Source organism: Agelaius phoeniceus, chromosome 22, assembly GCF_051311805.1.
Source record: "Agelaius phoeniceus isolate bAgePho1 chromosome 22, bAgePho1.hap1, whole genome shotgun sequence".
NCBI classification, from domain to species: domain Eukaryota; kingdom Metazoa; phylum Chordata; class Aves; order Passeriformes; family Icteridae; genus Agelaius; species Agelaius phoeniceus.
Window position 1 is genome coordinate 2,898,944 of NC_135286.1, and position 23,202 is coordinate 2,922,145.

General features: G+C 44.3%; 2 protein-coding genes across 6 annotated transcripts in view; one reads left to right on the top strand and one right to left on the bottom strand.

Annotated features, from left to right (window-relative positions):
• The window catches only part of LOC129130119 (zinc finger MYM-type protein 4), a 38,941-nt gene extending 22,421 nt beyond the window's left edge, over positions 1 to 16,520 (top strand). For all 5 annotated transcript variants that reach the window (XM_054648363.2, XM_077189772.1, XM_077189773.1 and 2 more), the window contains 19 exons: positions 181 to 296; positions 415 to 684; positions 1,164 to 1,314; positions 1,553 to 1,725; positions 1,822 to 1,972; positions 3,012 to 3,152; positions 3,447 to 3,484; positions 4,663 to 4,807; positions 4,984 to 5,108; positions 5,452 to 5,623; positions 6,198 to 6,251; positions 6,368 to 6,547; positions 7,077 to 7,171; positions 7,303 to 7,474; positions 9,105 to 9,256; positions 10,533 to 10,644; positions 11,706 to 11,954; positions 12,827 to 12,956; positions 14,513 to 16,520. In XM_054648363.2, coding sequence (XP_054504338.1) covers positions 181 to 296; positions 415 to 684; positions 1,164 to 1,314; positions 1,553 to 1,725; positions 1,822 to 1,972; positions 3,012 to 3,152; positions 3,447 to 3,484; positions 4,663 to 4,807; positions 4,984 to 5,108; positions 5,452 to 5,623; positions 6,198 to 6,251; positions 6,368 to 6,547; positions 7,077 to 7,171; positions 7,303 to 7,474; positions 9,105 to 9,256; positions 10,533 to 10,644; positions 11,706 to 11,954; positions 12,827 to 12,956; positions 14,513 to 14,720 — 2,834 coding nt within the window. In that variant the 3' untranslated portion in view covers positions 14,721 to 16,520. The remainder of the gene's footprint in view (positions 1 to 180; positions 297 to 414; positions 685 to 1,163; positions 1,315 to 1,552; positions 1,726 to 1,821; positions 1,973 to 3,011; positions 3,153 to 3,446; positions 3,485 to 4,662; positions 4,808 to 4,983; positions 5,109 to 5,451; positions 5,624 to 6,197; positions 6,252 to 6,367; positions 6,548 to 7,076; positions 7,172 to 7,302; positions 7,475 to 9,104; positions 9,257 to 10,532; positions 10,645 to 11,705; positions 11,955 to 12,826; positions 12,957 to 14,512) is intronic.
• A 3,751-nt stretch (positions 16,521 to 20,271) lies between these two features.
• On the bottom strand, positions 20,272 to 23,038 carry LOC129130168 (uncharacterized). Its single transcript, XM_054648439.2, has 5 exons — positions 22,877 to 23,038; positions 22,533 to 22,588; positions 21,395 to 21,445; positions 20,869 to 21,030; positions 20,272 to 20,643 (listed from the first exon to the last, which is right to left on the bottom strand). The coding sequence occupies exons 2-5, from the start codon at positions 22,534 to 22,536 to the stop codon at positions 20,552 to 20,554; spliced, it is 309 nt and encodes a 102-aa protein (XP_054504414.2). The 5' UTR covers positions 22,537 to 22,588; positions 22,877 to 23,038; the 3' UTR covers positions 20,272 to 20,551.
• Between the last annotated feature and the right edge of the window lie 164 nt (positions 23,039 to 23,202).

Genomic DNA, 23,202 nt, shown 5'->3' on the forward strand with positions numbered 1-23,202 from the left:
GCAAGCAACAGGCACAGCAGCTGCAGTGTCTGCTTCTGAATCTGTGGAAACATCATCGTGGGCTTCTGTCTGTGCCTTGGCTCATCACTCAGACTCTGTTTTTGTATGCACTGTGCAAAATTAGCTGCAATACAACTTGATGTTGCATAAATCACTTTTTCTTCTCTGTTTCACCCTCAGGTGTTCAAGTTCAGTGCAACAGCTGTAAAACCTCAGCAAACCCTCAGTATCACTTGGCTATGTCAGATGGGAGCATACGAAATTTTTGCAGCTACAATTGTGTAGTAGCTTTTCAGGTGTGACATCTAGGATTTCTTCTTAGCTGAATTAACAGAATGCTAAATTGATGGTGGAAATACCCAGGTGTAAGATGGAACCCTGTAAAGTAAAGCCTATTTCTTTGCTTTCCCACAGAATCTGTTCAACAAGCCTACAGGACTGAACTCCTCGGTGGTGCCCCTGTCTCAGGGCCAGGTCATTGTCAGCATCTCCTCGGGGACAGTCTCAGGCACTGGCACCACCTCAACTGTGTCCCCCAGCTCCACGAGCAGCCCAGCTGCAGCAGGGCTCCAGAGGTTGGCTGCCCAGTGCCAGCAGGTCACCTTTACCCGTTCTGTTGTGAAAATCAAGTGTCAGCACTGTAACAGATCATTTGCCACCAAACCAGAACTACTTGACTACAAGGTAATAAAGATCAGGGCTTTCAAAGCTCTTTTTTCAGAACCAAAACTCAAAAAATCGTAGTTTATGTGCATTGGTCTGTCAGTACTGCTTTGTTGCTTGCACAGACCTGCTATGAAGGGTTTTGAAACTCATTTGGTTTAACCAATATCAAATTAATACTGATACTATCTCTATGGTCTTAAAACCAGAAAAAAAAGAACTCCAGAAAAAAATCCCAAACCAAACAATTGCCTGTCTAAATAAACACATCCCTGTCCTCTTGTACCTTTTAATCCAAGGACAAAGACCATTGGTGAGGGCTTTCTGCAAGAAATTTTGCTTTATTATAAAACTAAATAGGGAGACTCATCTGCCAGTGCTCTGTTGCTGATTTCTAAGGGTATAAATACTCTTCTGCGTTTCTATTAACAATTTAAATGTATTATCTGGGATGTGACTCATTCAAACACTGAAACCAAAACATTCTGGCTGTGTTGCAGGGTAAAATGTTCCAGTTCTGTGGGAAGACCTGCTGTGATGAATATAAGAAGAAGGGCAATATGATGGCTTTGTGTGAATACTGCAGGTTTGAGAAAATTATCAAGGAGACAGTGAGAGTCTCAGGCATAGATAAAACATTCTGTAGTGAAGGTAAGAAAGGGCAAAACCCTGCCTCAAAGAAATCAAGTCACAAGTGTTTTGCCTAAAAATTATCAGTAATACTAAAAGAAATCTAACATTTTTAAGTTAGGAATCTCTTTTTTGGGTTTAGGAACACAGAACCCTGTTCACAGTTTACATTTTAATGGTATGTTTCAATGAATTATTAGAGACATCACTTAGTACAGGAATTAGAGAATTAAAGAATATTTTTGCTGTTTTCTTTTAGTTTGTAAACTGCTCTATAAACACGACTTGTCCAAGCGCTGGGGAAACCACTGTAAAATGTGCAGTTACTGTTTACAAACCTCCCCCAAACTGGTCCAGAATCACTTTGGGGGGAAAACAGAAGAATTTTGCTCAGAGGAGTGCATGTCTAAATTCACTGTTTTGTTTTACCAGGTAAGCTATATTCTCACATCCTCTAGGATTTTATACCTGTACCCCTTGTTGGTGTTTCCAAATGTATTCAATTTCTCCCTCACTCTGTTTTCCTAGATGGCAAAGTGTGATGGTTGTAAGAGACAAGGTAAACTCAACGAGTCCATCAAATGGCAAGGGGAGATGAAGCATTTTTGCAATCTGCTTTGTATTCTGTTGTTCTGTAAACAGCAAGGTGCTCCTGACCCTCCAGTCCCAAACAACACAGGTAAAGCAGCCTGGGGATGGTGTTGCCTTTTGATGTGTGGGGTAGTGAGATGGATGTTTATCTGCAAATTCACTTCAGTGAACTCTTTAAGATCTGTCTTCTCCTGGGGAGCTTTTCTGTTGCTGCTGAGTGGGCTCTGGTTTAGATCACTCTTACTTGAGACCATTTCAAACTTCTGTAGGTGTGAAATGCAAGTGCTTTGTGTACCAAACAAATTTTAAAGAAGATGAAGCAAAAACACTTGCTTTCAGTCACTTTCATGAAACAAAAACCTGCTTCATTGGGGTAAACTCTGCTGATATTTAGTGCAGACATGTTAAATATCTAGCTCGTCTTCATAACACCAAGAAGATATGGTAGAATGTTAATATTCTTTTAACAATCAAGTGGTGAAATTAATAGACTTAGTGGTTTTAAATACAGACTCCTATATATGCACTTAAACCAGCCACTTCTGTGCAGTCTGTAGGCATATGAAGACTTCCCATTTTGTGTCATAAAGTGTTTATTCTTGGGAATTATCAATCCCAAAGTGTACAAGTGCTGTAGCTGTTTCCTTGAGCAGGTGGAATGGGAGTAAGGGTAGGAATGAAGCCCACAGGAACAGGAACTATGAATTTCTGTAGAGACACAAAGAGATGAAAGGCCCTCAAAGATAGGAAGGAAAAGGGAAAGAAAAAGCAGGAATATCACTGATCTTAAAGAGGGGCATAATTTCCCACTGAGTGGCTGCAAGAGTAGGATACCCAAACCCAATAAATATTAACTGGCAGTTTTTAGGCCATGGTGCACATTGTTTGAATTTGGTGCAATCTGCTGCTGACATTGGTGGGTGCTCTTTTCCCTTCTTGCTTGATTTGCTTGTGGAAGTAGCTCCTGTTTAAACTGAAATGCTGCAACTCGACACCTACATCCCCTTCTCACACAGCAGCCTCTTCCACCTGGAGACAGATCTGAAGGGTGGGTGTTGTTTCAGAAATGCTTTTTTTCTCAATTATCTTACTGCTTATTCTCATTTTCTTCTGTCCACTGTGTCCAGCAAACCTTTCCATGGCACCAGCCTCCTCCTCAGGCCCTCCTTCTTTAAGAAAGGACTCAACCCCTGTCATAGCAAACGTGGTGTCCCTTGCAAGCACCCCAGCTGCCCAGCCTACTGTTAACTCCAACAATGTTTTACAGGGTAAGGCAGCTGAATACCATGCCTGTACTTTTACATCTCTATTCCTGAACATTTATATTTGCTCAGGGATTTTACTGAGAACAACGGCCACTTCTTCATTATGCTTCACATCGCTGCAGATGATTGCTTTTGTCCTTCCTTTATCTAGGGATAAATAATGACTTAAATTTATGTACATACATCAGGGAATGAGTTTTAATTGGAATTCTTTTTCTTGACCTTGGCAGAATATGGATTGTTGTTCTTGATGATAAGTAGACATGTTATTTTATGGGGTTTTTTTTTCCTTCACAGGTGCAGTCCCTACTGTGACAGCAAAAACAATAGGAGATGTAAGTTTTACAAGACTTTTTTCAGTTTTCAGATTGTATCAATAACAAGTAAATTATCCAAGAATTTGGCACAATCATTTTGTAACTAATTTTTTATGGGGATTAAAAATTCATCCAGCTTGCAGATGCTTTTTTTAAAAATTGATAGAACTTAGATGGTACAAAAGCCTTGTGTCCACTGACAGATTGGATATTTTAAGGCAAAACTTAAGATTGTAGCTCTTGAGGTGTCTGTGGTTCCCAAGTAATTCATGTGTGGTTTCTGCACTTGAGGCTGCCTTTTGTGCTCAGAAATGGGATAGAATAGCAAAAGGACCAGCCTGGGCTGCTGGGACTGACATGACCAAGCTCCTGCAGCTTCATTTTCCTTCCCCACCCCCTGGCAGTGTGGTACAGAGCTGTGGGGAGCCCCTGTCACCACTTTTCTGGGGATAACTCTGAGAGTCCCTATTCCTGAGCTCTTTGAGGTATGTGGTGTAACAACTCACAACTCTCCTAAAATCAGAGATGCTTTTAAGTAGCTTTAGGCTCTGGAAGACTGACAGCTTTGCTTTTAGCTGGAGTGTCACTTATGAATTAGAGTATGAGTTTTCCCTCTTGAAATAGATCCTATTATTTGAATGCATGACTGAAAATTACAGTTAGCAGGACATTAGTACAAGCATGAATAGTCAGTCTGTGTGTATCAGGAAATGATACTGCTGCTGCCAGCATTGCTGTTCCTTTTGTACATTTATTTGTTTTCAGTGGTTTCACATTAGTTTACTCAGTTTTATCGGTGTCTGTATCAGCCAGACTTTTAGTCATCAAAAGTATCTTAGCATAATTCCTCTTTATATCTCTGCCATCAGTAAAATTCCAAGGTCAAAAGTTTATAGCAGTTATTTGACGACAGAAACCAAATATTCTTGCGGATTTGTTCACTGCACTGTTAACAAAATAAGCTTTATTAGCAAAATTAGCTTTAAACAACATCATTGTTGAATCAAATTAAATTAAGATGGAGACCAGAAAGCACCAAATAAGCAAGCTTATTTTGCAGTAGTTTTTAAATGATCATTTTTATCAGCAAATACAGTTTTAAATTGTTCAGCTTCCCCTAGTATAGAACAAACTCTAGTCTTATGTTATCTTTCAAACCTATACTGACTCGACCCTCCTTTGTGTTTTCCAAACAGGCAAGTACCCAGACAGATGCCCTAAAGCTGCCATCATCAAAACCACCCAGGCTTCTGAAAAACAAAGCTTTATTGTGTAAGCCCATCACCCAGACTAAGGCCACCTCCTGCAAACCTCACACACAAAACAAAGAATGCCAGACAGGTGGGTGTGTGATCTCCTACCCCTGTTGGAATTGTCTGTACTGCAGTTGAGAGAGTAATACATGATTTATGTAACAGAGAGTATTTTTGAATGTATAATTAAACCTTAACTAGTTTTCAGGTTGTTGTATGGTATTTTCCAACAATTTTTTGTCTGTTCTGTTTTTGGTACAACAGAAGGAGAAGAAGCACCTGCTCAACCCCAGATCATTGTGGTACCTGTTCCTGTACCAGTGTTTGTGCCAGTGCCCCTCCACCTCTACACCCAGTACACACCAGTTCCCCTGGGGATGCCAGTACCTGTAAGTTATGCTGCAGCTCACCACTGAAGGCAGTGGTTTGCAGGCTTGTTTTACATCCAGCACACCCAGCACTGCATCACTGGGTGCTCTGTCTGCTCATGCAAGTGGTATTTGGAGTCCTTGATGCCATTTCCCTCCTTATTACATCATATTTGGTTAAACATCATCACACAAAACTACCAAATTAGGGAGAGTACAGAGCTGTCCAGTCTGGAGTTATTTTTAATTTCATTTTAGTAGTCCTAAAATATACATAAGGTTAAATGGGAGTGACCTCCTGAGGTGTATTTGCTGTTTCCCTTCACCCCTAAGTATGTTCTGATATTTTCCACATGTTCCATAGGTACCAGTTCCCATGCTCATCCCAACCACCCCGGATAATGCTGATAAGATCATTGAAAATATTCAGGAAAACAAGGAAAAGATTTCCATTAATCCATTTGAAGCTGATCTCCTTCAGATGGCAGAAATGATTGCAGAAGATGCAGAGAGAGAAAAAACACACTCTCATGGTGGTAGGTGGTGGTTTTAAAGAGGATATGAAATGCAATGAGGTGAAGGTCTTCTCACCACAGAATTTCCCTTTCCCTCATTCTACAGGCTGATTTGACTTGTGGTGACAGGGACAGGTTACCAGAGGTAGAAACCTCCAGATCAGTACAAGATGTGTTAGAAGAGTCAAAATCAAGAAGACAGAGCAGCTGCCTTGAAAGAAAATTTTCCTATCAGGCTTTTTATGGAGGGTGAGGCAGGTCAGAGTTTGTTGGAGAGCAACCAATCCATGTAATGAAAGTGAAACAAGCTGGAAAGACATAAACAAAATATCCTACTGGTCTACAGATGACTCAAATAACAGGGAGGGATGGAAGGAAAAGCAAACCCAAACCTATGTTAGTTGTGATTTCTGTTTCCCCTGCAATAGCATGACCAAGGTAGAAAGCTGCTAGGAGAGCTCCAGTGGAGGAGAAGGCATAGCATGTGTGTTCATGTTATGACCTAATAGATAGGTTTTTGCTGTTCAAAGTATTTTGTATTAGTTGTGCAAACTGTCAGCCACGTGTAGATACAGATTTCCTTCTTTTTCTAAAGGATCTCAAACATCTGAGCACGAGCTCTTCCTGGACCCCAAGATATTTGAGAAAGGTCAGTCAGATTTCTTTATTTTACAAATGGATTTTGATCCTGCTGCATCTTTTCTTGCAAACTCCTGGTTCTGCCTTTCCTGTAGCACATGGTCCCTGTGGTCCCTCTCGTTGCAGACCAGGGCAGCACGTACAGTGGAGATCTGGAATCAGAAGCAGTGTCCACCCCTCACAGCTGGGAGGAGGAGTTGAATCACTACACCTTACGGTCCAATGCCCTGCCAGAACCTGATCCAGAGCTCAAGCAGTTCTCCAAAGGTGATGTGGAACAGGATCTGGAGGCAGATTTCCCATCAGGTCGGTGTCATGTGAAGAAAAACTCGTTGTTTTATAAAAGCACACACAATTTTCTGCATGAACATTGTCCCAGCAGCCTGCTTGTGCATTTTCATCTAGTGACAGTGGATGTTTAAAGCTGCAATAGTTGATCACATCTACAAAATATTACTATTTTTAGAATATTACTGCTGTCTTTAAGACAGCACTCTGCAGAATCCCTGACAGGAGTAGCAGGAAGTTCTGGCTTACCTCCTTTGAATTCATCACTTCTGTGTCCCTGGGTATAATCCATGTGGAGTAGTTGCTAAGATATTTGCCTGAATAAATACACCCACTTTTTGGGGGGCTTTTATGTCCTACTGAGAATTTGCTATCTTTATACAGCACATGCACAGATTGCTAAATTAGTCAAATGTCAGGATTACTTGAATACACAGGTGTGATTGTCAGCTGTAAGGTGTTCCATAGTATCTCAGTGACAGTGACACTTCTACCTGGGCTGAGAAATCATGTGATTAAACTCTTCATGGTGTTGATTTGACTCCAGACTCATTTGACCCTCTCAGTAAAGGACCGGGTTTACATTCACGTTCACGGGCAAGACGGAGACACAGGGATGGCTTCCCCCAGCCAAAAAGAAGGGTAAGGAATGACTTCTGCAACACAAATCCCTTCTGTTTTGAAATAACCACATCATGTGCCCTAATCTAACCAGCCATGGATGAGGAGCTGATGAAATGCTGCTTTGTTTGGATGTCTTTGCTTGCCTGTAGGGACGGAAGAAGTCTGTGGTTGCTGTGGAGCCCCGGAGTTTGATGCAGGGCTCCTACCCTGGCTGCTCTGTTTCTGGGATGACCCTAAAATACATGTATGGGGTAAATGCCTGGAAAAACTGGGTCCAATGGAAAAATGCACAGGAGGAACAAGGGGACCTGAAGTTTTCAGGTAAATTTGTCTCTCAGTGGAAACAGAAATACTTAGTTGAAGAGCATTTGGCTTGATTCATTGTTCAGGTGGAAATTAGGATTAGATACCACTGAGTTTTGCAATGCCCATTAGTAGAGAATAGATTTTATAGAATTTTGTCTTGCATCTTTCCATGCATTTAAAAATCATAGCTATTACATTCTTAATTGATATGTTTCCTTTAAAAAAAGTCTTTAAAGCACTAGAAATCTCCACATTGCCTTCCTTTGCATGCAGTAGTTCTTCATTTGCAGCACAGATGCTTTCTGCAGCTGCAGAGCTTTTCTGAGCTATTATAGAACCATGAAATTACAGATCTATCAGGCCATAATTCTAAGTTGACAGCACCAACTTGGCCCCATCCATTTTATCTGCAGCTGGCACATGCCCAAAGTATTTGTTGGTCAGCAGAACTGTTTGCTGTAAAAAAATCGTGTGATCCAACATCAAAATCTTCACACCTTATTTCTAGGCTTCACAGCTGGAAAGAAACATTTCAAAAGCCTGCCCATTCTGTGCTGCAACCTGCCTGAAACTTTATTGCTCCTCATGTCTCACAGAGGGGATAGATAACAATGACAATTAAATACAATTTTGTTTATTTTTCCAATGATTAATTTTTTATTTTTTGTTTTTTACAAAAGCCCAGCAGAACTGGGATTTGGCAATGTCTAACTCCCCTTTTCCCTGGTCTCAGATCTTACATCATTGCACTGAGTTTTGTGGGCAAATTTTCAGAGTCAAGCAGAGCATTTAAGTTAGGACTAGAATTGAACATAATAAATACTTCTGCAGTTTAAAGAACTAAGCATGACAGGACTTAGATAAGAAAGACCCACAAAGGGAAAAATTCTAGTTAGGATGAGATCTGCTTTTTCATCTCTTACTTGGAATTTTTGTTGTCACTCCATGAGAACAGCTGGGGTTTATTTCCCAGAAAAGGAGTATTCACATGAGTTACTATGTTTTCTTCTTGAGGCCAAAGAAGTAAATATTACAGTCATTTCTAGGAAACTGTGCCCAGAAAGATTCCCTGCTTATTCCCAAACAGGCATTTCTGAGGTGTGGAGCAGCCAAGCCTGGTAATTTCATTGCAGATTATTTGATCAATCAATTCCTGGTTGTGCTGCTTCCCTTTCCAAACCTGCATGGTCCCACTGAACTCTTCCTTTAAGTGGGATCTGCTGCACTCAACTCATGGTTAGAAATACTCAGGATCTTTTTCTGATTCTGGAGTGAGTCTCTCTCTCCCCTGAGTCCAGCTGGAGGAGTGAAATCCATTTATCAGCCTCGAGCTCATTGCAGCCATTGCTGTCCCACATTTTGGGTTCAGCAGACTCCCAAACATTTACATGTCTGGACTCCAAATTCCTGCAACCTCAGTACTCATTGTAACATTTATACTGATTGCACATGCAGCTGGGCTGGGTTTTATTGGCCAAATCATTCAGTTCTCAGCCAACAGATAGGAAGGAGTTCACCATTTAATCATACAGGGTAATTCATGTATGAGACAGGAATTTAGGAGTTTTGCCTACATGAAATAATAAGGAAAGTGGGAAGATTTAATGTGCTGAATGAATTTTTCTGATCATTTCTTTGACCCCAGTTCATCCTGTGAAGCTCAAGGAGGACATTCTCTCATGCACATTTGCTGAGCTGAGTTTTGGTTTGTGCCAGTTTATTCAAGAGGTGCGGAGACCAAACGGAGAAAAATACGACCCTGACAGCATCTTATACTTGTGCCTTGGAATTCAGCAGGTAACTCTGGGATTGGGGCACTGCTGAGAACATGCAGAACTGCTCTGGTCACTTATGGGACATCCACAGCCCCACAGAGCAGCTTGGGCTTTCTAGAGGAGGCAAGAATGTCTATTTTTGTGTTTCATTGTTTGCCTTAGTCCTATGTAGGACCCATTTTTCTGGATTTTCTTACGGTCACAGTGACCAAGTTCTTCTGTCCTTTTATAGGAGTGTGATGTTGGGGCTGAGTGTTTCTACCTGGACATAAGTACTTGGATTTGGAACTTTTTGGATTATTTTTCATGTTTAGGAAATATTTGCTCCTCAGAAATTCTTGTTTTAAGATGGAATGGTTTAGAGCTAAAATAATTGCACAGAGCTCTTCCAATATATAACTTGATGTGGAAGAGGTTGCCCAGGAAGGATTCTCAGTGACAAGACAGATACCTCTGGCAATATTTACAGAGAAAATACACTGGGAATAACTGCATTGTAATTAGTGAATACTAAGAAAAATGTAGTAAGTCCTTATTACCAGCCTTGCAACAGTAGCAGTACAATCTTATAATAATGCTGATTTGTGTTTAAAACTCCATGTTCATACATTTCTATTTCCTTTAGGACAGCCTGCTTGGTCCTGTTCTGAAACAGTCATTTTGAGATAAAGAGTCAAAAGCTGTTTTGACATAAAACCTATTTAATTAGACATCAAATTATCTTATTTTTTTTTCCCTTGCTATGCTTGGAGAAAGTATAGAAAGAGTTAAAATTCAAAGTGCCATTGATAAGTTCTCAGAGTATCAGGGATTTTTGTGTCACAGTTTTGACTTATTTATTGATACAAACTCCTTTTAGAAAACTTTTTTAAACTGCTCCTTGAAAAGTTTAAGGAACTTTTCTTCCTTGGTGCTGCAAGTTGAGCAATTTCAGCAGCCTCTGTCTCTTGTCAGGAGGTATTAACATATAAAGTTCATTTCAACAGAAAAATTCTCAATAACTATTCTGGTTTTTATAGGCAGACTCTTTCAAAAATATTAAGAATATGATTTTGCAGAAAACAGCTCTAGAGCTTGAAATATTAACCACAGTTCTTGCTGAGATCTCTCCTTTCATACTGGAGTGGTCCCAGTCCCTGCAGAAAATTTGATTTACTGTTTTGCTGGAGATTTCACCAAAGCGTTTGGCCCCAAAAGCCACTGGGAGATAAGAAAGGAAAAGAATTTGATGTGCTGTATCTTCTCTACACTGTTCTATAATCATAAACTGGTTTTCTTGCTGTTTTTTTCTCTTGCAGTACCTGTTTGAGAATGGTAGAATAGATAACATTTTCACCGAGCCCTATTCCAGGTTTATGATTGAACTTACAAAACTTTTGAAAATCTGGGAACCTACAATTCTTCCAAATGGTAGGACAATGCTTTTGTTTTATGTATCTGCATGGCACAGCTGTATCATAAATTAATGTTTTCTCAGGGCCAGGAAGGGAATGTGATCTGAAGCTCTCACATTAGTCTCCCCTTTCTACACCATGGATTTTATGTCTGTTTTTAGCAGTTATGATTACAGTGAAATGTATCTTTGCCTCTGGAGAGAAAGGATTTCCATTCTGGCACTCAGCACATTCATTTTCTTCTTCCCTCAAGTTTTAGCTCTTTTTTTTAATACAAGTAGCCAGAATTTAATTCTATATTTGAGATGAGGTACTGCAACATCTGTGTATATTTCCCTATTAGTGCAGGAAATACTCCTGGTGAGTTTGGGGATCACATTAACAAATCATTGGAATCTTGTCTCAAGTCCAAATTAATACTTCCCAAATTCTGCAGATACTTTTATTTGGTTTTCAAGCCTGATTATGTGGTTTATAGAGCTGAACCCCAGCCCAATGAGCACACAACATCTTTAGAGTATCAGTGAAATTTGAATAATGTTGGCAACTCCACAACTGCCTTTTCATTTAGAAAAATGAACTTTTTATTTCATACAGAAATAATCCAGTTACCTATAGTTTGCTGCTCACTGTGACTTTTTTTTACAACAAATTTCTTCTAAGCCCCCACATCTCCCTTTCCTGATTTAGGATAATCACAATGGGCTATTTATACATAAAATGGGACATTTTAAACTCATACTTCATGTTGTAGGAATTACACGTTGTTGCAGTTGGCTGACTGTGGCTTAATACAGTGAAATTAGAACTTAGTGAGAATCTGCTGGTGTCTGCAGTTCCTTTTTATCCTTCTCCTCAGGTATTGGAAGATCATGCTGTTCCACAGCTTGGTTCTCCCTGCTCCCTCTTACGTTTGTGCATGCAATATTCTGGTTTTATTGGATTATAGGTGATCAAATTCACACTGATGATAGGTGTGAATTTGATTTGATATGTGGTTCACGAATAGAGGTTAGCTGAGAAAGGATTTATATGCATAAATAACTATTTTCTTTTTTCTTTACCCATTCTTTATAGGTTATATGTTCTCAAGAATTGAAGAGGAACACTTGTGGGAATGTAAGCAGCTGGGTGCATATTCCCCCATCGTTTTGTTGAACACTCTTCTGTTCTTCAACACCAAATATTTCCAACTAAAGAATGTCAGTGAGCACCTGAAACTGTCCTTTGCCCATGTTATGAGGCGCACCCGAACTCTCAAGTATAATACTAAGATGACATATTTACGTTTTTTCCCACCCTTTCAAAAACAAGAGGTAGAATCAGGTGAGTGCTCTCTTATCATTGGTGTTTGGGCAGTCACATTTGTGTGGTGTGAATTACAGAATCAGAGAGTTCTGTGATTTTGTATTGTCTGCTTCTCTTTTGAAAAGGATTGGGGAGAAATGTGTTCTGCAGTAAGCACAGCTGAGCATATGCTGCTATCCTGAATACATTTGCAGTATTTTCACTGCTTTAAACAGAAATTCTCAAAGAGCCAAGGCACCCAGGAAAAACTTACAAAGGTGTCACAGATTTGGCTGCAAATTTGTTTAAAGTCTTTCATAACATCCTCAACTTGCATAAAGCTCTATTAATACTGCAGGAGTTAAAGGCCTTTCCTGAAGTCCTTTTCTCAGCACTTCACAATCTTGGGTTTTGCAGGTCCAGACCTTTATTGTGCCATTTTAATTCCCATATTTATCCTGGGTCTGTGTGGGGGGCAGCCCCAGTGGAGAACAACAATATGAGGCTTGTACTTAGAGACAAAGATACACAGATTTTTGTTCTCAATTAATTTCGGCACTTGGGAAGGGGAAGTCTTTGTTCCTTTTGGCTTCTTCAGTTCCTAGCTCCAGTGCATTACATGAATTCGTCTTTAATAACTAAAATGATATCCTCCATATTTTCCTGCTCGTTCTTATGGGTTTTCTAGATGAGGAATGGGCTGTGGACCTGGCCTGTAGGATGTGCAGTCCTTGCCCACACAGCAGATCACACAGGTGACCATGGCTGGATGGTGACATGGGACAGAACCAGTTCAAGGAGTGGGTTTGGGTGATGCAGTCACCACTGGGTGCTGGGCTGAGATGCCAGGCCTTGTTTCTGAAGGTGCTGCTTTTCACTGAACTGCTGTGATGCCATTTTTGTGTATCCAGATAAATTATCAGTAGGCAAGAGGAAACGCAGTGAAGATGAGGAGGTTCCCACAGCAGTGGAAATGGCTGAAAACACAGATAACCCCCTCCGGTGCCCAGTCCGACTCTATGAATTCTACTTATCAAAATGGTGAGTGACAGAACTTGAGTTTTGGTCTGTGTGTAGATTAGAACAGGCATTTGGGCAAGGAGCCCACTCAGACATTCTGTGCCTGTGCTTTCCCAATCCCTCAGTGGGAGCAGAACAGGAATTCCAACAGCAGCACTGCTCTGAGACCCCCAAACAGCTTTTTATTTTGTTTGTTACTCATGTTGAGTCAAGAGCAGAGTTACAGAGAGAGATGTATTCTTTAAATAAATAAATTCTTTGATATAAATGTGAGACATTACTACAGTGCCCATGGCATTCTCCTCTCCCTTAATTCCCACACACCATCCTTGTTGTGAGGGGATTATAACTAACACCCAAGGAACATCATGTTTCTCGTGAAAGAGTATAGGAGAAGAGTGAATTAGGTAAAACTCCTGATAAATTTTACCTGCTGAGATGTGAGATTAACTTGTGTTTAGGAGTTAGGAAGGAGACTATAGCAAGGACAGAGATATAAATCATTTTTCTCTCCTATTTATATAGAAACTTTACTTAGATCCTTGAGCAGGTGGAAGGTGATGTTCTTCTCTCTTCAAAGGAAATACACATATAAAATGAAACAGCTTCTCATTAGTGTCAGCTGAAACTCAGATAAATCATCCTCAGAAATGTACCTGCTGAGCTTACTACAAATGTCCCATTCCTGAGGCAGAGGCAGGCATGCAGCTGTCCAGACTCTTTCTCTCCCTCTTCTTACCTTCCTTGTCTTCACTGGCACATTATTAGAAGCTTTTAGTTGTTCTTGGGCTGGGGAAGCATTTTCCTGTTCCCCATCGTATTTCATAGCTCAGCCTCTGCAGTGGTGTAGGCAGCAGTACAAATTTCCTTTGCTGTTTTGGTGTGATTATCCCAAAACCAGGCAGGAGGGACTCAGAGCCCTACCAGAGCCTGGAGGCTGCCTTGGAGTCAGTCAGGCTTTCAGGCAGATGGGCTCAGCATTGCAGCATGGCCAGGCAAGCTGGGATTTGGTTTCACTCACTCTTAGACACCGCCTTAGAATCATTTAGGTTCAAAAAGCCCTCTAAGCTCATCAAATTCAGCTGTTCCCTCAGCACTGCCAAGGGCACTGCAACCCATGTCCCCAAGTGCCACATCCACCTGGCTGTTAAATCCCTCCAGGGACAGGGACTCCAGCACTGTCCTGGGCAGCAGGGCCAGGGCTGGACAGCCCTTTCAGTGAAGAAAGTTTCACCAATATCCAGTCTAAACCTTGAGGCCATTTCCACTTGTCCACAGTATGCAGCAATTCTGGAATCCCAGAACCAGTTTAAGTCAGAAATTGCATGTGAAATGTGAAATACCATTAATTGGATGACACTGAAGAACCACTGCTGTAATGAAGTTACTTTGATTTTCTTTGTTTCTTTAAAAGCAATTAATGCTGGGTGACCTGGAAACAACTTAACTGTTCCCTCTTAAGAAGGGGGAGACAGTGTTGCCATGCCAATGTAACTTTGATTTCTTTGCTGATTCTCTATTAAACTGTTGGTAAGATTGTAAATGCATCCTAAAGTGTGTTTCCTTTGCCTTGGCAGTTCTGAAAGTGTGAAGCAGAGGAGTGATGTGTTCTACCTGCAGCCCGAGCGCTCCTGTGTTCCCAACAGCCCCATATGGTATTCCACATTGCCAATAGACCCAGGAACCTTGGACATCATGTTAACAAGGATTCTTATGGTGAGGGAGGTACACGAAGAACTTGCCAAAGTCAAATCAGAGGACTCTGATATTGAGTTATCAGACTAACTGCAGTGGGGTATTTTCCTTTGAATACACATCAGAAGCACCAAAATGTGAATACGTCCAGCCTTTGGAAAATGTGTTTCAAATAAGCCAAGATAACGTCACCTACAGGCAGATTTTGTACCACAGTGGATGTACAAACTGGAACTGGAAGGAAGCAAAGGAAGCAAGCTGTGTAAGCTGCAAATCCCAGCCTCCTGCAGCACCAATCAATCCTCAGAACAAATCCAAGTGGAACTCACCCATTGGATTGGTGCATAAATCCTTTATCTGTTTAGGAATTTTTAAAAGTTGTGAGATATTTTTAAGGAAAATGGTTGTGTAAAATCTACCCTCACACTGGCGGGCATGGAGAGCTAGATTGTGGCTCAGGTGACTTCCCAGCCTGCTGGCAGCCCTTGCTGCCAAGGAACACGTGGAGATCCTTGAGCTCTTCCAGAGGATACGAGAGAAAGGGGTGAGGTTTAGACAAACAGACACCTTCCGTTATAAATACACCTACACCTACACTTTTATAATTTTTTTGTTTTTTGAAAACTGGGATCAAAATGTTAGGAAGGCAGGAGCCACTGACCATCCCAAGGGACAACTCTGGCTGCTCTTAACTGGTCACACAAGACCAGACTCCAGCTCCCGCTCCGGGCTCACACCAACTCTAGCTGTGTTGGAAGAGGTGCTGCAGGTCAAACTTCTGAGTGACCTTTGGGGAATGTCCAGGAGGGGATGCCCTGGGCTCTGTGCAGAATTCCCTGCCCAGGCCAGTAGCTCTGCAGTCTGTCCATATAACCCAGTGAATACTGTGGTGCGTGGAAAGTTTATTTCCCTTAAGGCAGCTTTCCTTTCTCCTCTTTCCCTACTCCTATGGTTTTGATTCTTTTGTAAGGCAAATCTAGAGAGGGCTTTGTCATTTCAAACAGGAATACACACACACACACACACACACTCTTCCTCTTTCCACCTTTGCAACACGGGCAGTGTTGTACAAAGGATGCAGTATTACTTCTGACAACAGAACTGTGGTAGAAAATGACCATGTGTGTTTTTATCCCGCCCCACCCAAAGAGATTTAGTCATAGTGTTGGAAATTGAAAGAGATTTTTTTTTAAGGCTTGGCTGTTACTGAGTCTTTTGGAAGAGTAAAGCTCCCATGTGGTGTTTAGAGGACAGGACATTATCAGATACTGTCTGTATCTCTGTTTTCTCAAGCTCTAGGTGTATGTTTCTGATGAGCAGTGGTCACAAATTCATTGGAAACCCAAGCTATTTTTGAAGAGGAGAATTATATGGTTTTTATCTAGTTCTGGTCAGTTATCCATCTTCTGTAACAAGGGTCTGATATTTGAGCTTGTCACTAAAATTTCAAGAGATGAGAATCAACAGCCTTGAATAATATTTCAGGTTTTTTGTTTTGTTTTGGTTGGTCGTTTTTTTTTATTATTATTTTTTTAGCAGTTACAAAAGTAATTTAACAAAAATAAAATCAGAAAGTAGTCTATTGACGTTGTGTACTCGGTAGTCCTGTCCCTGCCTGTAACAGATTTCACTGATGTATTTTTTAATACAGAAAATTATGTGAAAAGTAAAACCTGCCCCTGATTCTGTCTGACCAAAGCCCATCTGTGTCTGTCATTTGTGAGCAAAGGTTCTGCTTTCTCCATGGTCTGGCAGGGGGAGATGTTTTGGCCACTCCTCAGCACAGGGATGCTCCTGCAGCCTCAGTTCTTGCTCCATGGACACCAACCTGCCCCTCCCCATTGGTACATTGAACAATCACATTGCAGGCACAGTGGTTTGGATTGGGAAGGTTCAGGGAAAACAAAACCATGCTGGAAAGATCAGTTTGTAGGGGATTAAGAATGTCTGAGATGTGTCTGCTGCTCACAGGTGTGCCCAGAGCCTCGGTGGCACAGGGGAGGCTCCAGGAATTCCTGTGTTTCCTGGGCAGCTGCTGGAGGTGCTGCCTCCTTCCCTGACCCCCTGGGAATGAGCAAGGCAGCAGTGAGGACAGGCTGTGGGGAGGGCAGGATGGGGATGGGGTGAAAAATAATCCCAAAGTGTTGAGAGTTTCTTAATAGACCTTAACAGAAATATTCCCATAGAATAACGTAGGATATTTGTACCTTATGAGAAACACTTTTCTTCCTCTGAACATCCTCACTGTTTCTTGTCTGGGAACACCTTAATTGTGGTCAATTTTTTTGCAGGCACTGAGAATGAAAGATAGGCAAGTGAAATGACTTTAACTTTCACTGGCTGAGAGCAGAGTTGTTAAACATTGTGTAAACTCCTTTGGTGTGGTGGCTGTGACATGAGAAACATTTCACTGCAGTTCCATGGTAATAATTAACACAGTAAGTAGTTTTAGTTTCTATTTCACTCCTGCTTGGAGGCCCTTTGGCAATGGTCTGTTTTTCCCAGGGTCTGCCTGGGCTGTTTTTGCCTCTTGAGGGATTTCTTGTCAGCTCAACTCAAGTTCACACAGATAACAGAAGAAGGATTACCTTGAAGGATTAAAGTATATACAAATTATACACACAGGCTCAAAGTTCTGAACACGGTCTTGTTTGTAATCAACATTTCTGACTGCTGAGCACACAACATTTATTGAGATATTCTTTTAAACAAACAAACAAACAAACAAAAAATCTTGCTGTGTCCTGCTGAATCCTAGAGTTAACTGGGCTGGAAAAGTCCTTTGAGATCATCAAGTCCACCCTGAGACTAACACCAGCTTGTCAACCAGGCCATGGCACTGAGTGCCACATCCAGTGTTAAACTGTAGTTTCAGTGTGGACAGAGAATCAATAAAGATGGGTGTGAGAAAGAAAAATGGAAAACTGCCTGCTACAGGGTTCCAGCAGCTCCCAGTGCAGGAGGTGCTCAGTGCAAACCTGCTGCTCCATCCTGACTTCAGTTCACTAAAGAAAGCAACTGGGGGCACTCTGAAAGCCACAGAACTGGGTGCAAAAGGAAGTTAAATTACCTTGAGAATTATTCTGCCAACTACTGCTAAAAAAAACACTCCAGGATTTCTCTGGAATGGTTTCCAACTCCTTGGAGACTTAAAACAGCAGCAAAGTCTCTCATCACCCGTCCCCAGCTGTGCTGCTGCCTCAGTGCCAGGGCTCACAGAGGTGACTCACAGGAATGTGCAATAAAGTCATTGGTTTTTGGTAACAATCTCAGTAACTCCCAGGTCTCCTGAGCAGCAATTTCACTGTTGCCTTAACAACCAAAGAAGGCAGAACAAATGCTCCAGCACCCAGTGCTTACTGTGCTCATAACCCTGGTATGGCTGGAACTTTGCTTCCCTCAGCACAACGGGTTCCTCCCCATTCTTCCTCGGCCTCTTGTCCTTTTTAAACATTCCAGAGGCAACACAAAGATTTGCTGCCTTCATTAAAGAGCTGCTCTGTGGCAGTACTTCCCCTGTAGCATCATCAGCCTTGTAAGATGCTATGTAAGAAATAAGTTTTGAGCCTTTAAGTTCCCAAGCATTAACCTTTGGGGTTTTTTTTTCTTTACCTGTGTATGAGCACCAAAAGTCTGTAAAAATGACAGACCATTGCTGAGGAGAAAGGCTAGAAGGAGTTTTGGGAGCACTGAAATGGGTGTGTTGTGCCTCTGAGAGCTGCAGGTCTTGTCTCATGTTGCCAGAGCTTCACACCTGCAATGGGTGAGGTGACAGAGGAGTCCCCATGGGATCCCCTCCTTTGCCTTACAGGGAAATCCCTTTGCTCCAGCACCAGAGCTGGGCAGGTAGGACTCACTCTGCTTTTGCATCTCCCCCAGGAGGAAACAATTGGTTTGGAAACGATGAGGAGGCCAAATGGTTTTGCACAATGTTACTGCATTTGTTAGGAAGTTGTCCTCAGCCCTTTTTTAGGTGGATTTTTTTAAACTAAGGGAAAAAACCACTCATTTAGTCTGACCACTGGCACCAATTTCTTCCAGCAGCAAAGCTATAAGAACTTGCCTTTTATCTTCAGTTTTCCCACCACAATCCCAAGGAGCATTCCAGAAGTTTTCTGTTGTGTTGTGCTTTCAGAGGGAACAATTTTGGACATGCCAGGAAGAGCAAGTGGCAGAAGAGCTGTTGCAAGGTGCTGGGAATGTGCTTTGGGGAGGCAGGTAATTGATGGTACATGGCAAAACACTAATATAAATACTAAGTCCCTAAGATTAATGGTTTTATATTCCAAACATCTCATTCAGGAGGTCCTTGGTGCTCAGCCACTGGCACCAGTGCTGGCTCTGCTCCAGGGAGTGTTGCACAGATGCAGAATGGTTTTTAAAGTCATAAAGGCTCAAAAGAACTTGGGCAGCTTGGATTCCTCTAGCCACAGAACTGAAATGTCCATTGGACATTACATTGCCTAAGCTAAAGGATTTTCAGCAGATATTCAACTTTTGTTAAAGACCTGGGATACCTGACTTTCACCTCTCGGATGGGAAAAGGGATTTTATGACAATGAAACAGTGAAGTTAGAGCTTTACACCCCACATCTCAAAATGAATCCCAAGAACATGGTTTTAATCTTGGGAAATCCAAGTGGATGTGGGCAGCACAAGCCACACACCCCAGCTTGGTAGTCTTGATTCTTAAATCAACCTTTGGATATGTCAACAGAGGAGCTTGGGCCTGTGAGTGCTGGGCTTTTTATCCTCTCTTCTGCCTATTTATAGCATAAACAGCCAGAGCAAATTGCAAACATCTTCTTGACCTGCTGGGAGCCAGGTTGCAGCTTTGGAGGGAAGGGTGAGGGTGGTGGCACCTGAACTTTCTCCCCAGCTAAGCCACAAACTCACCCCCAGCGCACACTTCCCGTCACTCCTGAGGATCAATGACACCTCATACCTTGTCCCTCCCAATCTGTACCTGGGTTGTACCCTCTGTAAATTGGCCAGACTTTCCTACCTCGTTTGGGCATTATGAGGCAAAATTCCACAGGATGCTTTGCAGCCCCGTGATGAAAGGTGCTATAAAACTGCAAAGTGTTACTTCAGATGTAACTAGGTCAGCAGTGCATCATAACCTATATTAAACAGACATTTTCTAATACGAGAATTTATAGAGTTCAATCTACGGTATTCAGAAGTGAATTATTGAGACCCTAAAAAGAGTTTTTGTTTCAATTGTATCTGTATTCTGGAAAAGTGATTAAAAACCTTTAACCTTAACAAAAGAGTGCAGCCATCCTCCTTTCCTCTATGACGCTGGAATCTAAGACCAGTTTACAAAGCAGGACACAGCTTAAAAGCAGAATCTCACAGATTTCATATGGGGAGGGCTCAGCAGTTTTTAAGCCACAGTTAAAATTGCAGCTGATCACCTGCACAGCAACCCCTGGTGGTTGCCACCTGGTGTTCCCACTCACAGTGGGTTCTGTTCCTCTGGTGTGGGCTGTAACTTCTCCCCTGCCCCAGACTGAGTGCAGGGCAGCTGGGGGCAGCATCAGCGAGCAGCTCAGTCCTGGGGACTGAGCATCCCCTGTGCCCTGTCCCCCTCTAATGCCACCATCACCCAAGAGAGCAGCCACACACAAACACCAACTCTGCCGCAAGCAAAGCACATTTATTGGCTTCAGGGAAATCCCTGCTCACAACAATCCAAAGCTTTTAAAAGGGGAGGCAAAGATCTGAGGGGTCTGTGGGGGTTTCCCAGCACCTGCATTGTGCAAGGCAAGGCTTCGGGATCAGGAACCTGCTTCGTTTCTCTTGGGTTCCTCATCTGGAGTTGTCTCCTCCTCCTGTTTGTCACCCGAGGTACTTTTTCTTGGGTTTGTCACTTGGGTTTTTATCCTTTTTTTGGGGTTGTCACTTGGAGGTTTCTTTCACTCAGTTAGCTGGGCACCGGTTGCTGCACCAGCTGAGCTCAGGGCAGCAGTCAGCCCAACTTTGGCACCAACAGAAAGACCTGCAGCTCCTGCAAAGACAAATCGAGATCTGAGCTCCCAGGAGCATCAAGGCTGCCTGCTGAGGGACCGAGCACTGGGCACAGCCAGCCAAGGACTCCTCCCGGGCAGGGAGAGCCCAGGGAGTTTGGAGCAATTCAGACCAGGGAGGGGTTCAAGGGCTGCTTCTGCTCTAGAGCCAGCATCTTTTCCTTGCCATGGAGATGAAGCCCAGCTCCCCTGCCCTCCGCACTCACCGATGGACTGCAGCACAGCCACAGTGCTGCCAGCAGCCACTCCGCCGCCGTTGGCGATGGCAGCTGCCGACATCATCTTGGCAGCGACGGAGCCAGTGGCGATGCCGCCCCCGGTGAACCCCAGCACGCCAATGAGCACCGGGACGCCAACCAGTGCCAATCCTGCAGGGAGGGCAGAGCAGTGTTAGGCTGCTCTCTGTGAGCCACATCTCCCCCTGCCACCTGCACCAGAACCGGCCTCCCCAGAAGCACCCAGGGAGCAGAGCGGGGAGCGAGGGCTGGGGCTGCAGGGACGGGGACAGCCCTGGGCACCAGGAGAGGAGCAGCGTGCAGGGCTGCAGCAGCGGGGACAGGCAGAACTCCATTCCAGGCAGCAGCCAGAGCTGCCCCTCCTCCTCCCACCTGCACCCCAATTCTCCCCAGCCCTGGTACTTGCAGCCCCCAGCCCAGCCCCGTCCCCAGGACCACGCGGGGCTGGGAGCGGGCAGTGAACCTGAGCGCTGCTCATCCAGTGCCAGACCCTCACCTGCTCCCACTGTGGCTCCAATGACAGCTCCAATGGCACTTCCATTCTTCCCTGAGAAAAAATGGCAGGAGGGGAAGAAGGACATGAGCATGGACACCAAAGCTCCCCAGAGCCAGCAGCAGCTCCTTCAGCCTCCCCCTGCTTTCATCTGCCTTTTTCCTCTGAAGAGCCCTGGGAAGAGGCCTCTGGAGGGGTGGGTCCCACTGCCCCCCCAGACTGGGAGGAAAAGGGAGAAGGGGCACACCCCGGAGTGCCCACCCATCCTGTCCTGCCCTGCTTGCCCTGCCCTGCCCACCACAACCACCAACCTGGAACTGCATGGGACACACAGCATGTGTCAGCCCAGTCTGTCCCCTGCACTGCCCAGATGGCACCTGTGTCCACAGCCACCCCTGAGCACAGAGCTCTTCATGTTTAGACCCATGGCAAATCCATGCATGTGTCAGACCCAGAGCCCCTCAGCAGCTGGAGGATGCTCAGGATGGTGTTTTGGGGGTGGCTGCCCTTTGTGGGTGATGGGATGCTCCAGGATGCAGCCAAGGCTCAGTGGTTTGGGCTGTGGGGGCACCTGGAAGGCTGTACCCCACTAAGGGTCTTCTCAGTCTCTGCCAGAGAGTTGGCCTGCAGTCAACTCTGCTCCCTGAGCACACCCAGCCCCTTTCTGCTCTCCATTTCCACCTCTGACCACTGCTGCCAGTGGTCACAGCAGTTCTTGCCACAGAGCTGTCACCTTTCTGCACAGCCCCTGATCCCCTCAGCCCTGACCCCTACCCCATCAGGTCCTGGCTCTTCCCATCACATTGGGATGGATCTCTTTCCCACAGTTTGGGCACATTCAGACCAGGGATGGCTTCAAGAGCTGCTTTGGCTTCAGAGTAAGCCCAGGGCACAACCCCGTGTTCCACCCAGCACAGCCCAGCCCATCTTCAATAAAGCCCCCCTAAGCTGGAGCCCCGTGCCCTGTGCCAGGCAGGGCAGGGACCCAGAGGCAGCAGCAGCTCTCCCAGCACCGCCCTCCTTCAGCCCTGCAGATGCCCGGGAGGAGAGGGGAGAAGGGGCGAACCCCAGGGTCCCTGTGCCCCCCTCGATCTGTCCCCGTCAGGATCCAAACCCCCACCCCAGGATCCTCCCAGCTTACCCATGGTCGTCGGGGCGGGAGCGAGAGCTGCGATGAGTCTGAACTAATCCCGGTACCTTGGGGAACGAGAACAAGATTTTTTTTTTTTGCGTAGGCAGCAAGTGAGATCAGCGGGGCTTTGCTGCCCGGCACGATCGCCCCCAACCACCCCTCTCCCACCCAGGAACGCCCGCCCCCTCCCCTTAAAATCAGAGACGACCCCGCACCACCACCAGCCTCCCCGGCTCCTGCCCGGCCGGGTTTTGGAGGCTGCTCCGCCGGCACAGCGAGGGGAGCAGCCCCCGTTACTGTCTCCCCCTCAGAGAAAGGCTGCTGTCCCCAAACACCGGCCGCACGTCACCAACCTGTCCTGTGTGTACTGTGCTCTGAGGGACAAAAGCCTGCAGGGAAGTACGAGCAAGGGTGTGTCGGTTCAGCTGATTTCTGAGATGCTCTGAAGCCGCTCGCTCAGTTTCGCTTTCTTGTTAACCCTTGGTGGTTCTGTCTCTGCTAGAGCAGGACTGGGGCTCTCCCGTGCTCGGGGTCGCACCCTGGGCTGTCCCCTCAGGGAGCCCTTTGGCCCCGAAGGCCTCGGACGGGAGCAGTGGGGGAAGGACGCGCCGGGCTGGGGCTGCTCGGGCTGTGCACCACCACACACACACACACACACACACCAGAAATGCACTTTTAT

What these genes read in the sequence shown, in the direction of transcription:
- LOC129130168 (XM_054648439.2), bottom strand. An exon ending in TGGAGCCACAGTGGGAGCAG is followed by an intron (nt 21,031 to 21,394) that starts GTGAGGGTCTGG and finishes CCCTCCCTGCAG; the next exon opens with GATTGGCACTGGTTGGCGTC. An exon ending in GGCTGTGCTGCAGTCCATCG is followed by an intron (nt 20,644 to 20,868) that starts GTGAGTGCGGAG and finishes TTGTCTTTGCAG; the next exon opens with GAGCTGCAGGTCTTTCTGTT.